The 16,429-nt window shown below is 36.3% G+C and overlaps 1 protein-coding gene across 1 annotated transcript in view; it reads left to right on the top strand.

The window, feature by feature from the left end:
- The window catches only part of GCC2 (GRIP and coiled-coil domain containing 2), a gene marked incomplete at its 5' end in the record, with an annotated part of 29,942 nt that overhangs the window by 2,966 nt on the left and 10,547 nt on the right, over positions 1-16,429 (top strand). The window contains 16 exons of the mRNA XM_083884852.1: positions 118-180; positions 838-922; positions 1,983-2,050; positions 3,188-3,292; positions 4,097-6,568; positions 7,248-7,317; positions 8,006-8,106; positions 8,187-8,285; positions 9,148-9,267; positions 10,659-10,823; positions 11,242-11,346; positions 11,913-12,075; positions 12,619-12,719; positions 12,847-12,924; positions 13,597-13,734; positions 15,765-15,886. Coding sequence (XP_083740978.1) covers positions 118-180; positions 838-922; positions 1,983-2,050; positions 3,188-3,292; positions 4,097-6,568; positions 7,248-7,317; positions 8,006-8,106; positions 8,187-8,285; positions 9,148-9,267; positions 10,659-10,823; positions 11,242-11,346; positions 11,913-12,075; positions 12,619-12,719; positions 12,847-12,924; positions 13,597-13,734; positions 15,765-15,886 — 4,055 coding nt within the window. The remainder of the gene's footprint in view (positions 1-117; positions 181-837; positions 923-1,982; positions 2,051-3,187; positions 3,293-4,096; positions 6,569-7,247; positions 7,318-8,005; positions 8,107-8,186; positions 8,286-9,147; positions 9,268-10,658; positions 10,824-11,241; positions 11,347-11,912; positions 12,076-12,618; positions 12,720-12,846; positions 12,925-13,596; positions 13,735-15,764; positions 15,887-16,429) is intronic.

Genomic DNA, 16,429 nt, shown 5'->3' with positions numbered 1-16,429 from the left:
TTTTCTTGTGCTTTTGCTATATTCAGTTAGTCTCTGTTTGAAGACTTTCAGTTAGTTCTTTTGGTAGTCTTACACTGAAAAGTTCATTACTGCAGATTGTACTTCATTTTGCTGTAGGTTCAAGATGGTGGGCAGGAGATGGTGGCGTCTTCTGGCACACCAGGATCAGGCAAATCAAAGGTAATCAGTCCTCACAAACCTAATTTATTTGGATTTCAGTGGTTCCAAGGGTTACAGTTTAGCATGTAAGCTGTGACTAATAGGAAGACAAAGATATTTTTAACATTTCTTCTAGACAGGAAAAATTAACTTATAAACATTAAGATAAAGTGTTTTGGAAACCATGAGAAAAAGATCTCTTTTTGGTATGCTCACTTCCTGTTATATTTGATAAATTATTAATAGCATCCAGTTTTGGTAGCAGTCTGTTTCATAATGGACCCAGACATCTTTGCATACGTTGGAAGTAAATTTAAACAATGACAATGTTAGGTCAGCATGCTATTTTCAAAATATTGTTCAAATTGTATCACTGAATCATAATCCTTCTTAACTGGGTTTTCCTAACTGATGCTGCCCAATTGTGTGCTCTGGAATTGTTTCACAAAAGTACAGAATGAAGAGTAGTTTCTGTTACTGTAATTGAAATAACAGATTAGATAACAGAACATCAGTAACTTGGACTGTTCTTTGAAATGTTATTCTTCTTGCAAATGTATGGTAAGAGTTTCCTGTCCTAAAATTCAGTTTCTTGGGAGTCAGATGCTAAAATGCCATGCTTCTGTTTCCCTCTGGGTTACAGGAAACTGGTTTCTCTGATGCATATTTTTTTTACAGCTGGACACATTGCCCAAAGAAGACCTCATCAAGTTTGCAAAAAAGCAAATGATGCTTATACAGAAAGTGAAGTCAAGATGTGCAGGTATCTGGAAAGTGAAATTTCTGCCTTAATGCTTGGCACTACCTGACCTTTTCAAATATCATTGTGTGTTTTGATAGGTAGATTTAAATTCTAGGCAAAAATACTAGATTTTATTTTTCTTCAATTTTGCTATTTGTGGTGGGAGGATAAGGACTGAAGTAATTTGATTGAGAAAGAGAAGGAGTATTGCTTTTGTCAGGTATTAAATTAATTTTGGCCTGACAGTATGGCATGATGGAACAGTGTAGGTTGTGTAAAAGTTGAAGTGGGATTTGTCATTGTCTGTTCCCCATATTGGCACAAGTTGCTTTTCAGGGAGCAAATAGGAGGAGAAATGTCTGATTTTTTTTGCATAATTAGTAGAGTATAGTTTGTTGTAGAGTTCAATGGCTTCTTTAAGATAGTTTGCTACTTTATATTTGATCATTTGTTGCTTTAACAAGAAATTGTAAAATATACCAAAGAAAATTTTATGCTTAACGCTTAAAAGTACATGTAAATCTGTGCTCCCATGTGCTGTCCTTCTCCACTCTGCTGTCCCTTTTCCTCCAGTGGCCCACCACTTGGGGTGGTGTCATTTCCCTTTGTTTGGAATGACAGTTATGCTGACTACTGGTAGCTGCCCACTGAAACAATAAGGATACAGAAATGGGCTATACCAGGCTTTCCTCAATGTGGTTATTCATATGATCTTGTTCTTCTGCTTGATGCCTATTTTTAGAGAGACAGTAGAAACTGAGTATCTTTCCTCTGATTTAAATTGACCATGAAATAGAAGGTAAGATGATCATCAGAAGAATTTCTATCTGTTGTCCCTCTATCCAAGCAAGGAAGTTTTGCTTCCTCAGGAAACCATGCTTGGTGTCGAGACTGGAGGAGTAGTACTGAATATTTGTTCTCTTCCTGTTAGTCCTGTCTATCACTCAGTAACAAACAGAAATTGATGAAGTAAAAGACATCTCTGATATGAATAGAAGCATTGTCAGGCACAGGATTTACTAGAAATTTGCTACTGTGATGCAGCATCAATTCATACTGTGAAATTTGTTTACATTTTAAGAACTGGAGAAAGAAATTGAAGAACTCAAATCTAAAGCAGCTACTGCAGGAGCTGATGATATTATTCAGGTAGGAATATGTAATGGGTTTCTATTGTATTATGTAAAGTTAGCTGAAATAAATCCACAGAAATAATCTGATAAATAGCAAATAGCTTGAAAACCATTATTCAAATTGAATGGAATCAATCTGCAGGAATCCAAAAAAACCCTTTTTTTCCTTCTCCCCTCACATCCTTACTCCACTTGCCAGCAAACATCCTTGGTTCTGTGAGGAGTAGCACAGAGTAGTGCACTTTCCAGGCAGGAGTTACCTCAACACTTCAGTACTTGAAGGAGGCTTATAAGATGTGGACAAACTTTTCGGCAGGGCCTGCTGCAATAGAACAAGGGCTAATGGTTTTAAATTAAAAGAAGGTTGAATTAAATTAGATATAAGGAAGATGGATTTTTTACACGGAGGGTGGTGAAACATTGGAAAAGGTTGTTCAGAGAAGTGGTAGATTCCCCACCCCTGGAAATATCCATGGTCAGGTTGACTGGGGCTCTGAGCAACCTGATAGAGTTGAAGATATCCCTGCTGACTGCAAGAGGGTTGGACTAGGTGGCTTTAAAGGTCCCCACCCACCCAAACTATTCCATGACTAGGAATGTCCCCACAGCGACTCTTTTCCTTGTGCGGCTGGTTAAACCAGCTTTTATTTATTTTGGAGTGACCATTGCAGAAAGACTTCAGCCATTTAGAAAAAATCAGAGACAGTCATTTGATGAGATTAGAAACACATAATTAAAATAGCATGTCACAAGAAATACTTTAAGAATCTGTCTTTCTCGGGATAAGAGTCATAGCATATGAAAGTGAAAACTGGTAGTGAGAAGGAATTTCTCAGAGAATTGTTCTAAATAACTTGGATGGAGATTACTTTTCTACAGACAGGGAACTTCACCACCACCACGTGGTAATAAAAAATTAGCTGATCCCAAGTACAATTTTTAAAACACTCCAACATGTGTTTTAGACTTGTTTTAGTCTACCTATTTTTTATATCAGTTGTACTGGGGCTGAAAGCAATTTTTGAAACCAGATTGATATATTTATTTGACAAAAAGAGTCATAATCAATATGTGAGTTCCTACATTTTTCAGAAATCACTGTTTCCATTGTTAAGAAACTTTCCTTTCAATGATCTTTCTCATTTAATATTAGGCTCTCACAGAAAGGCTGGATGTTGTGCTTCTGGAAAAAGCTGAAAGTCAGCAGCAGTGCATAGCCCTGAAAAAAGAAAATATTCAAATAAAGCAGGATGCAGAGGTACTGGAATGAGCCACAGAACATTACTGAAATATTTCAGAATTGTATTTATTTTCTAGGTTTGCTTGTTATGTATCTAATTTTAATCTTTTTTTTCACCTACCTGTGTTTCATCTCTTAAAAAAAAATCTTAAACAATATAAAGGCTTTATATATTAGAGCATGTTTTCTCTGTACCCCCTAGTTCATAGTAATAAATAAAAATTCTTAGATACACTGTCTAGTTCCACAGCTGCAAGAATTCAGTCTGTGTATTAAAAGCCTAAATAGACTTCAATCAATCAGCTCTGTCTTTCTATGGATAGCACAGATTTACCTTTATGAGGTAAACCTTTAGATATTCATATGAGGTTTACCTTTAGATATTCATAAGAAGGAGTCTGTCAGCCAAGGCATCTATATTACATCAATAATCTCAGTTAGTAATAAAGTGAAGACTGAATTGCTTGCAGTTGATGGACATTGTTATATTCCGGACACCTGAGTTTAATGCACTAAAAGCAATCTGATCTTTAATACATTATTAGAATAGTTGCTAGAGCTAAACTCTGTCATGACCATGTTGTGAAATTATGCTGGTAAACATTATTTAGGACTTTGTTTTCGTTTCTCATTTTGCAAATATTCTTGTACTCCATGGAGTGTCTTCTGAATTGAGTTGTCCTAATACAGTTAGATATTTAAAAGTTATAGCAGTTTTTAAAACTGAGGACTACTGTGTTTTTTAATTAATTATTGTAAACAGTTCATTTGGAAATTCTGTCTGCTAAATTACCAGTATTTAATAATTTGCTTTTTGCTTAGGCTGCAGTGGCTAAAACAGAAGAATTGCAGAAGCAACTGGAACGATCAAGAATTGACTCTCTGGAAGAAATAAAAGCTCTGAAGAGTGAATTAGCAAATGCACAATGCAAGCACAATGAGGATTTAAAAAAGCTTAAGATGGAATTAGATAAACAAGTGAAGAAACAAATGGAGCTGGTGGAACAAGTTGAATGTTACAATGATAGTCAAAAAGAAGTTAAAAGATTACAAGATGATGTCCAAAGAATTAAATCTACTTATGAGGAGCAAATTCTGTGTCTGAACAAGCAGCTGGAAGCTGTGAATGAAGACAAAAACAAAGAAGTGACAAATCTGCAAGAAACTATTCAAAGCAACTCTCAGTGTTACCATAATGAAATAAAAAATCTGAATGAAGAGCTTAAAAACTTAAAAATTGCCCATCAGGAAGAGGTGTCAGAATTAATGCATCAGATTGAAAAATCATCTAAAGAAAATGAAGAAAAGCAAAATCAAATAAATCAGTTACAGCACAATTTGGCAGAGAAAAATGCCAAGGATGAAATGCGTGCTCAGACTGACCAGCGTGAATATGACTTGGAGCAGCTGAGAGAAGTTTTAAATAAAAATTTAGAAAACAAGATAGATGTTGCAGATACACAAGAAGAACCTTATGTAGAAGCAAAAATGGAAGAAAAAATTAGGTACCTGGAGCATAGTTTAGAAGAACTCCAGTCCCAACATAGTATATTAAAAGATGAGTTAACTTATATGAGCAATGTCAAGATAAAACTGGAAGAGGAAATCCATCGTATGAAGGATGAGTACTTTCATGAGCGGGAAGACTTGGACTTCAAGATAAATGAATTACAGCTTAGTAAAGAAGATTACTGCTGTGCAATTGAAAAACTAAAATTGGAGCTTCAAGCAGCAGGACAACACTATGAAACTGCTGCAAAAGAGCACAGATTAGAGATTCAGACTTTGAAAGATCAACACAAGAGAGAAATTTCTGAACTAAATGAAACTTTATTATCTGGTTCTGAAAAAGAACAGATGGCATTAGTTTTTGAAATGCAGGAACTTAGAGAACAACTTGAAAAGCTAACTCAGGAGAAAGAAGAGGCAGTGTCCAATTACAACAGCCTGAGAGAAACAATGGAAACTCTACAGGCTGAGCTAGGCGAATCTGCTGGGAAGATCAGCCAGGAGTTTGAATCAATGAAACAGCAGCAGGCTTCGGATGTCAGTCAGCTGCAACAGAAACTCCGGGCTGCTTTCAATGAAAAGGATGTTCTTCTTGAAACTGTAAATCGCCTCCAGGAAAAAGTAGAAAACTTGTCATCTAATCAGTTAGAGATAGAAGAACTTAAATGTAAAATTGATAGTCTTCAGGAGGACAATAACACGATGATTAGCTCCATCAACCAAAAAGAGAATACTGTAAGAGAACTGGAAGAGAAGATCATTGCTCTTACTGATCAAAACAGGGATATTTTAAATGATGTAAAATGCTTGGGTGAAGAGAGAGAAACCCTTCAGGAAATGTGCAAGCAAGAACAAGTTAAAATTCAGGAACTTCAGCAAGAAGCAGATGTTGCTAACCAGTACAGTAATGACCTGAAGCAAAAGGTAGAGGAATTAACAGAAAGACTGAATGAAGCTTTAACTTCAAAGGGTGAAAATGCTCAAATGCTAGAGCAACTAGAAAAACAGATTGAATCTCTGGTGCGTGATAAAGAGCAGCTTTCGTCTGAAGTGTACACTCTTCATGAGGAAAATAAAAAGCACATTCAGGAAAAAGGTGAATTAAGTGAAAAGCTGGGAAAGACTACAGCTGAAAAAGATAGTTGTTTAGTATTGAAAGAGCAGTCTGAAAGCTTAGAAAAAAAACTACAAATGATGACTGCAGAAAAAGACCATATATCAACATTACTTGAAAATGAACAAGAACACACATCCCTTGTAAGAGCTCAGCTGTACCACTTACTTGAGCAAGTGGGGTTCAGCATTTCAGATTCTAGTGAAGAATATGATTCTCTTAACTTGTTAAAAATTGCAAATGAATGCTTGTCAAAAATTAAAGAAGAACAGTGCCGTGCTCTACAAAAGGAGGAGGAGGTACTTAATTTGCAGCAAGAAGTTGAGAGACTACAGGAAGAAAATGCATCTCAACATAGAGAGCACAGATCCCTGATTCAGGATTTCGAAAAAGAAAAAAACCTCCTGAGAGAAGAGCTGGAAGGAGTGTTGTCTGAAAAAGAAGCACTTCAACGTGATATCCAGGAGCTGAGGAATGCCAGCGAAAAAACAAGGATTGAAAATCAAGATCTTTTAGCTAATACTGAAGAAATCAGTCAAAAACTTGCTCTTTATGAAAGTCAAATACAAGAACAGCAAAAAGGATCTGAAAAACAAGACAACTTAAATTTCATTCTGGAGCAAAAGGAAACTGAGCTTAGAAATGTGAAAGACGAACTGAGTTCTCTAAAGGTTATATTTTGTTATTGAAGTATAAAGACTAAACCTCTAAAGTCTGCAGAATTAAGGTTCAAAAAATACTTTCAATTCTCTCTTTTCTTTTTTTATTCTTTTTTTTTGCCTTGGCCTGAAAGTGAGTCTCCCTTCTAGAAAGCACATATTTCTGAGTTTTCTAGCACCTCAGAATTCCCTTCTTTCCCCAAGAAAAAAAAAAAAAAAAGAAACAAAACCAACCATAATACTTTTTTGACAAAAGTTACTTGTATATGAACCTTGCTTCCTGTCGATATCCCATGAAGCAATCAATTGACTAAATGCACTAACTGACCTGGTAATCTTTCACCTCTAACTTTCTGTGATTCCTTCTCAAACAAGACTGCTTGATCTGCATTAACTTCAGGTCTTGGGAATTTCTGGTTATGTAAAGCTGACAGCTGCAGAAGGAGGGTGTCTCCTGTCTCCCCTTTTTTGTCCTTGGACAGGATGGAAAGCAGCTCTTGAAAGATTGGAATGTTCTGCTTTCAACATAACTTTCACCAAGCTGTTACAAAGTTGCTTATAAAGGCTTTCTTGGTAGTAAGAACATAGACAGTTTTAGCTGTAGCTGAAACTTCTGGTGGCTTGATAGGGACAAAACAGGTAGCACGAAGAAATGTTTGTAATACTTCTCATATCTTTGTTTATAATACAGAATTTAATGGAGACAATGACCGAGAAAACTGATCAACAGTCTTCAGTAGCAGAGCTTCAAGAAAAAATTGGTATCTTTCTCACTTTTTTCTTTTATAGAAATGGATTTTTACCTTTGGATTGTTACTTTTTCTTTCTTTGCATGATTGTCCTGTATTTCCACAAGTCAAGGAAGATGGGGAAGTAGATATTAATGCATCTTCCTACAGCATTCCTTCCACTGGGGATTTAAAATGTTGTTAGCAATTTTAAGTTGGGTATGATTTGATACTTTCTAAGGCTTTTTCTTCCTCTGTACATCTGTCTGTAAACCGTATAGTGGATTTAATCTTTATTTTTTAAATGTGGGAAAATTATCAGTAAGAATCCCTCTGGCTACCAGGAGGTAAGGGAAGCAACACTGCCAAAACTCATGCTTTATTGCAGTTATCCCAACACATTAGCAGGAAAATGCTTCTGAGTTGTTAAATTTATGTACAAGTAGACAGGAATATGGCTCTTAACTGTGATGGAAACTTCTGAAATGGGGAAAGATTGTCCAGGGAAAGATTGCACCTAAGCTCTTTGTGTGTCTGGATATTTTAGCTTCAAATTAAATGCTTCACTGAATGAAACACTCAAACATCTCCCCCTGCTTTATATTTTGTTTGGTTTTAAAGTCATGCTGATGCTTGTGTTCTAATTGAATTTCATTTTATTTCCCTTCTTGGGAAGAAATGGAAAGGTGTAATTTTTAATTTTCTAATGTATTTATCTTAGGGATGCTCGAAAAAGAATCTGCTGAAAAAGGAGAGAAGCTAAATAAAATAAAAGTGGTTGCTGTGAAAGCAAAGAAAGAATTAGATGCCAGCCGAAAAGAGGTACCCTGACTACTTCCCAATATGAAGAATATTTTGCATGGGAGGCTTTGTTTTAATGACACACACTTCTTTTTAATAAGATGCAGATTCTGAAGGAAGAGTTGGAGTTGGTTCGATCAGAAAAAGATCAATTGTCTGCTTCAATGAAAGATATAATTCAAGGAGCTGAAAGCTATAAGGTAAGAATAGTGCTGCATTCAGAAAAGACAGTAAACTGTCAGAAAATATTTTGGGTTTGAAGCCTAGCCTGGATCTACATTGCTATTTACTTGCACAACTATGTTTGGCAAAAGAAATTGTGTCTGTGCAGTTCAATACCAGAATCAAGAAATGTGAGGTTCTCTTAAGGGAACCATGCGGCTGCTGTCAGAAGAAAATGAGACACTTCCTTTCTGCTGGAATGCTATTTTTAAACCTTTTGAATCATCATAGATACCAAGCAATGTGTTGCTAGGCAAAACATAAATCCCTGTGGAATAAGTGATGAGGAGTTGCTCAGCCTGGAGAAAACTTCAAAGGAACTTAGTAAGAGTCTTCCAGTACCTACAAAGACATTATGAAAGAAAGAGTCAGGTTATTAATGATGGTGCAAGATAAGGCAGCAGTCCTCAATTAAAAGGAGAGATTCCAGCTGGATACATGGATAAACATTTTTATGCTATGGGAATGGTCGAGCTTTGGAATGGGTTGCCCAGTGCAATAGCCATCTCCATTCTCGGAGGCAGGTCCTTGGAAACACCTGATGGGACAAACCTCTGGGCAGCCTGGTCTCATCTCACTGCTGACCCAGCTTTAAGCAGGAGGGTGACTGACACCTGCTGAGCTGTCTTCCAACCTGAATTATTCAAGAATATCATGAACTGAAAGGGTTTCTCCCAGAGCCTGTAATGGAATGATAGCTTTAATTTCATTCTGATATTTCTGATGTTGCAGTAAGACAACTCATACAATGAAATACTAGGTGAGCACACCTCAGAGGTATAGAATTTGCTTATGCAATACATATTGAAAAAAATTATGCCTTTTTGTTTGTATGTTAAGAATCTTTTGTTGGAATACGACAAGCAAGGAGAACAGCTGGATTCTGAAAAAGACAGAGCAAATAATCTTGAGCATCAGATAAATGACCTCACAAGACAGCTACAGGTGTCATCCGAGCAGGTCAGTTCTGTATGTGGGTCTGATCTCTTGATAAGTACCATAAAAATTAATTCTGCCTATTGGGTGCAAGTTTTAATCATGTGACTGTTACTATAGTTTCATAACCTGAGTGTGTTTTGAATAAATTCATAGTGGTTTGTTTGTTCCTTTTCAACATCTGATATCTTACCTGGGCCGTGACTAAGATAAAGATATGTAGAATGTCTGGCTTTATCAATAGAAAGGGTTTAATTTATCGCAGGTCAACTCACAGAAAAGAGCAGATCATTTCTGGCTTGATTTTGGACCTACAGCTCTGCTGCAAGTTATCAAACTTGCACTGTTTCTCTGACTACACACCTACACTTCTCATGAAGTGCAGTAACCTCAGTAACCTAGCTGAGACATTTTTTCTCCTATTTCTTCAACAAAATGTAGTTTTGGGGTTTTTTAATTTTTTGTTAAATCAACAGAGTGTTTAAATATACTAAATTAATTATGAATTTTGCATTTTTCCGGAGGATGAGACTTTAAGATGTCTTGTAGGGTACTACAGTGGCATTCAGAGGAGTCTAAGATGGTAACTGCGGGGGTGTGAGATGCATTTTTGCAAAGCTAGCTGCAATGGGTTTGCTATTTAGGATTTTATCTCCCAGGCCGCATACCCCAAAGATCCACCTGGGCCACTGTTTCCGTATAAACACTAGCCAATAGTCAATAGCATAGGAAGAAATTAGAAATAGTAGTATATATTCTGCTGATTATGCAGGCATTGCATTTTTTAAATTTGTTATAAAGAATCTGTAAATAAAATACTGTTTAGGTGGTTGACATCTTTCACTTATACTTCATTCTTAAGAGGCAAAATAAAGACTAGGATACACCATTGAAGATGTCAAAATTTAATCTGTAGAAGTCATTGCAAAAGTATGCCTGATGCAGCAGAGTTCTTACTATATACTGGTGGAAGACTTGGTGGTTCAGTCAAAGCTTGCAGTTCAGCCTTTTTTAGGAGTTAATAGTATGATCATTTCTTTATAAATACAGCAGCTGTATTTGAAGCGTGGCAATAAGTATTGATGTACTGTGTTGCTGCAAGGGGAAGGTGATAATGCAGAAATCATAAATTTTTGGGTATTTTTTTCAGATTTCTTTTGATTGTTGCTATTTTACAGAAAGCTGGGCAAATTAACTGAACAAAATAACCAAAAGGTGCTAATGGCTTTAATTTCACCTGTTCATTAATCTGGTTTAAAAGAATTAGGCTGGACAAGACTCATCTGTAGGATTGTTGTTTGTAAGGGATTTGGATACAAATCAGTGTTGGTATTTTTTTTTAATATAGAAAATACTTTATCTGTTAGCATATAAATTCAGCTTATGTTTTTATCATTCCATTGTGCTAATTTCAGTATGATCGGTTACACTCTGCTAATGAAGACCTCCTGGCTCGTGTTGAAACACTGCAAAATAATGCTAAGCTGCTGGAAACTCAGATATTGGAGATGCAGAGAGCCAAAGCAAAGGCTGACAAAGATCTAGAAGCTGAAAAGCTTCTAAGAGAACAGAAAACAAAGGTAATACTTCATAGAGATGGTGAATGGGCTGAAGCATTACTTTCACTGGATGTGATTTCTGTTAGACAGACCTTTGTAAACTGTTTTTATAGATCAGCTTCCACACTTTCCCTCCGTGTTACTTGACTTTTTTGAAAACTTGGTCTGTTCATTGAAAAAACTTTGCAAGGCTGTCAGTTCTGGTTAGGGGTAGTTATACAGAATGTGAAAACTACTTCATAGTATTGTTGGTTTTTCTCTGGTTCACAGTGATTTCCTAAAAAAGGAATCAACTGTCTGTACAATGCAAGTGTGTGTGTGTGTGTGTGTGTGTGTGTGTGTGTGATGCAAGTGTGTGTGTGTTTGTGTCTAAGCATAGGAAGATGCTGACATCTGTTTTGAAATTGGCCTGCATAATTGACAACTACTTAAATTTCAGGAACATAGTGATGCTCTCCGAGAAATGGAGGAGCTTCAGGTGCAACTTCAGAAGGAAAAGAAACATCTGCAGAAAACTATGCAAGAGCTAGAGCTGGCCAGAAAGGTAGAGTTGCTGTCCATGTTAATGCTTAAAGGACTACCAAGGATTTGGGCCCATCTGGCTGTTTTGAATGTCTCCTTTTCTGTTCTGAAGATTTTAAAGCTGGAGGTTTGCAAAATGGAGAATGTGATGGCTTTTGCCCTTGGTTGTGTTCTTGGAGAGCTGAAATGTACTTTTGGGATTGGTTTTGGTTTTATTTTTTGTTTGTTTATCTTGGGTTATGTGGCCTGTCATGAGTGGAAACAGGAATAGAATTCAGATGTCTGGAGTACATGCATAGTGCAGTATTAAGAAATTGCCTTGGTTGTAAGGACTGAAGATGACAGAAACTAATATATATAAAATACCTACTGATAAAACTAGCAATAAGTTTTTCAAAGCTTTTGATTCTTGTTTGAAAACAGATTGTTTACTGAGGATATGGAAACCCAGTGGATGGGTGGTGTTTGTGGATGTGGATAGAGACAAAATCTTTGTCTGATGGGCAATATAGTTTTTTACAGGATTATAGATGTCTTAAGCTGCCAAGGCAAATCATAAGATCTAACTTCATTTTGTGCACCTTGCAGGATGCTCAGAAGACTACACTGATGGATATGGAAATAGCTGATTATGAAAGGCTAGTAAAAGAACTTAATCAGAAGATTACTGATAAAGACAGCAGAATAGAAGCTCTTGAGCAAGAAACAGGGATTCAGAAACAGAAGCAAGAGACCCTACAGGAAGAAATAAGTGAGTAAACTATAAACAGCAAGAGTCATTATGGTATAGTTAGCAGTGGTAAAAAATACAATTCCGAAACAACTTCTCAAGTCAGGATAAGCTTTGCAGGGAATACTAAACTGTTGCATTAGGAAAGCAATTTTGTCTTAGAGGAACCTTTACCAGGTTGTCAATCATCCGTGTTCAGCGCTTAAAACCCAATTTGCCTGCCTGACATACTGTGTTCCTTACCTGATTAATTTACTCATAAGTTCTAAATATTGGTGACTGACAAGGAGTTTTTTCCTGATATACCACACTCATAAAGCTTTACCGATGACCATGTGGTAAAAAATATCATTTCTTCCTATGCTCAAGTGTAAATCTTAAAAAACATTTCACTTATTTTATGATCTTTCTGATAACTTAGGAAAAAAATACTAAAGTTACTGTAAACTACTTCTTTGCAGCTCTTAAGGAATCTGTTAGAATTTATTTAAATATTTTCCAGCATTTTTAAGGAAATACAAGAGGGGAAGTTTCCTTTGCATATAATAGTTTTTTTCTGCATAGAGTCACTTCAGTCAACTATGCAACAGGATGAGGAAAGAAATGCCAAGATAAAACAACTCCTGGTGAAAACCAAAAAAGAACTGGCTGATTCAAAACAAGCTGTAAGTCCATATGCTAATGACTGTGTATCCTATTTTTAAACTAGATTTTAAAAAACAGATGGTAGCTGGATTTTTAGATTACTGAGGTTTGGAGGTTTTTTAATATCCAGGTAATTTTATCTTGCAGGAAAATGACCATCTAATGTTGCAGGCATCATTGAAAGAGGAACTGGAAGCCAGTCAACAGCAAGTGGAAGCCTATAAGGCAAGAAACTTCACTTTTTTGTTAGTACAAGTTTTCTCATTTAAGTAGTAAGGGTGTGATTTGTACTGGGCACATGGAATATATGCTGAAGAATAAGGAGGTGCTATATTTACTTCTAGGTTGCTGTCTCTTTTCCTAGATGGGTTTTGTCCCCTAATATTTTTCCCTGTGCTTTTCTTTAGGCAGATTTACCCTGTCTTTTTCCTCTTTCCCTTTCCACCAAAGGAGAAGACTGTGGAATTTGAAGCTTGTAACTGGAATACATTTTTTAATGATTCTTTAAAAATGGAAGTTGCTCAGTTTAAAAACAGAGAAGCACAACATTGTCAGCAAAAATCTTAAGTGTTGTCCATTTGTATATAGAATAGAAATGGATTGGAATGTAATGAAAGAAGTAGGGAAGGGAAAGGGATTGGCTTTCCTAAGTGCTGCCACCACAGCATTATAATTTTATCTTCACTTCTCTCATTAAACAGCATCATTTTTTAAAAATTAATATATGGTAAGCCATGTTTTGGGGTTTTTTTAATTCTATTTTTCATGGATCTTAATTTCATGTTTACCAGTTCTGTGCAGGAATTACTGTAATAGAGTCCTAGGTTCTCAGTGGCATATTCCCTTGGAGAAGTAAGAAGTTTTTGTGATAGTGAAGTTTTCAACTGCCTTTTTCAGATTCAAGTGGCTGTGCTGACATCAGAAAAGCATAAAGTTCAGGAACAACTGCGAACATCTTCGGAGCAGCACCAGCGTACCATGAGTGCTTGCCAGCAAAAAATTGCAACCTTGCAAGAAGAGTGCAGAGCAGCCCAGGTATTCCAGTGGAAGAAACAATCTTACAGGCTTAAGAAGGGGAAATTACTTGCACTCTGCTTCTTAAAAAATATTTTGCAGATTTTTTACTCTTTTTGTCTTTCAAGAATTGCAAATTACCTCTGTAATTGAGTGATGGTACAAAGGACAAGCCAGACTGTCCTGGTTGATGTGTATCACTTGAGGTGAAATATCTGGACTTGCACACTTCTATTTCCAGTAGGGAAAAAACTTGTGGTAGTGGGGAGCCAGGGTTTATTTAAGGTGATCAGTAAGTATACACTCAGGGAAGAGAATAGTCTTTAAAGAAAAGAGCACGAACAAAAAAAATGAGTATAACTTGCTTCATATAAAACCAATTAATACAGATACCACTTTAAAGTACAAAAGCTGTGAAAAATGTATTTGCAAGCACCTTTTCATATGCTGAAATATGAGCAGCTTCTTAACTGGCAGCTGAACTACATGGAAAACTGACACTGTTGCTGACGTTTATTATTATTTCTGGGATTTTTTTGCTCATATGACACAGTTTGATTGTCCTGGAATGCAGTGTCTGCATTGGAGACAAACAGATTCAAAATATAGTAGGACTGTTATGTTCAAACCACCTTTATGGAGATTACTGCATCTCCTTTATGGAGATTACTCTATGGCCACTGTTCTGTGGTAGGTGTGCATCCTGCAGGTAAGCATCAGCTAAATGCATCTTCTCAAAAAAACTTCTGACTTTTAAAAAGCTGAACTGAAATGGACAAATTTTGTGATTGCTGCTACTGGAGGTTTGCCTTAGTTGTGCTGGTACACATAAATCATGATTTTACAAATGTATTCTTCATACCTGGGTGCTTAAAGTACCTGTCTGTGGTGGCTTGTTCTGTGATGATGTGAAATCAGCAAGATTGTAGATCTTCCACATTGGCATAGCTTGAACCTCTTGGAAGATTAGCTTTCCTATTAAGAGGCACTACATATGGAAAATAGATACTATTACAAAGTTACTAACAAAGGAAAATTCCCTCTGAATGAAATATGGACACCAAAGCAGATAGAAAACAGAAGTCATGCTGACATTTAAGGCTGTGTACCTGAAGACTAAGAATATTCACACAGTTTGACAGGAAGAAAAGCAAAGGATTAATTGAAAGAAAATGGCTACAAATGTACAGACTCTGAAAATCTGGACCAGTGCTAATCTGAGTCAGTTATGTAGAATTTCAGTCACCAGCTCAGCTGAAGGGAAAGTTTCCAAAGTGCTTCTCTTGGAGATGGGGGCATTTTAGTTACCTGTAAGTGAGAGTGACTAATGAATCCATGAGCTTGTCCTAAGGTCCAAGAAAGAAAACCTGTGTCAGTGTTTTTTGGTTTTTGTTTGAAACTCATGCAACGTTAGTATTGGAAGGATGACAGTAATCTTTGCTGTATAGTGTACAGTCAAGGATGAAGCTACTATGATGTGAGGCAATTTTGTATATGTCCACAGAAACTCAGGCAACAGCTGAATTTAGGAGAAAAGACAGGCCAAATACCTTTACAGTTAACTAGAATATTACATCTTGTGCTGTGTAATACCGTTGCAGGACTGACTTAAATCCTCCAAATTATGCACAACATTATGGCACATTAGAGTATTGGAGAGAAACAAAATTATAGTAGTATTGGAGAAAAACAGAATTCTACCTCTTTTTTGTGTTTTCTATCATGTTTGCCTTCATTTAAAGCTGCTCATAATACCCCTGGCTTGTGAATCTCTCAGTTGAATGCAGTTTTTAAAATTTCAAGTATTCCTTCTTTTCTTTAATACTGACGTGTTGAAAATCGATGTCTCAAGTTTCACATTATATGATGCTCAGTTAAAATCTAAAGAAACATTATCTATTATGGTGGTCACTGTTTCAATTATCTATTTTAAAGAAGGAAATACAGCAGGTGATTTTATTTTTTTTCAGTGTTAAGATGTATTTCATTATAGAGAAATAAGGGGGCAATAGTCAATAGTATAAGTTACAGGTTTGTTTTCTGTGTGATAGGCTGAACAAGCATCTGTTACATCTGAATTTGAGAGCTACAAAGTCCGTGTTCATAATGTTCTAAAACAGCAAAAGAATAAGTCTGCTGCTCGGACAGAATCTGAAGGAGCCAAACAAGAAAGGTAAAACTAACATTTTCACTTGATCTGTAATCTGACTGTGGCACTGCCTAGCTGAACAGAGGAAATACTATCAGTTTCTACTATCATGGTGCTATATTAGTTTCTAATAGCTGGATTTGTCTTTTTAACTATTATTTTTGTGTAGACTACCTATTATTACAGTCAGAAGGAGAAGCAAGGTCTTAGGAAGTTTTTTATGACTCTTATGAGCAGAAATTAGCCAGAATATTCTGTGTAGACTTGACATGTTTTCTCTGAAATGAAGTAGCTAAATACCATGTGCAACTAAGAAGAAAAGAGCAGATTGGTTCAGTTCAGCTGAGCTCACTTTGAACTGTTTCAGGAGTGAGTGGTTTAGTGTAGGTAAAGCTCTAGATACCAATTCAGTCATCATTTCCAGCAGATTTATGGAATCCTGTATGTTATATCATGTGAGGAAAGACTTAGAAGAAAAGAGTTACACTACCAAACGTTCTCTGAAAATCTTTAAGTACAGCCGTAAGCCAGTGAGTTTAGATTCTCTTCAGAAAATGTCTCAACTCA

Source organism: Zosterops lateralis, assembly GCF_965231275.1.
Source record: "Zosterops lateralis genome assembly, chromosome: 2".
Lineage (NCBI taxonomy): Eukaryota > Metazoa > Chordata > Aves > Passeriformes > Zosteropidae > Zosterops > Zosterops lateralis.
Note: the sequence above shows the minus strand (reverse complement) of the source record. Positions and strands in the feature narration are given on the sequence as shown.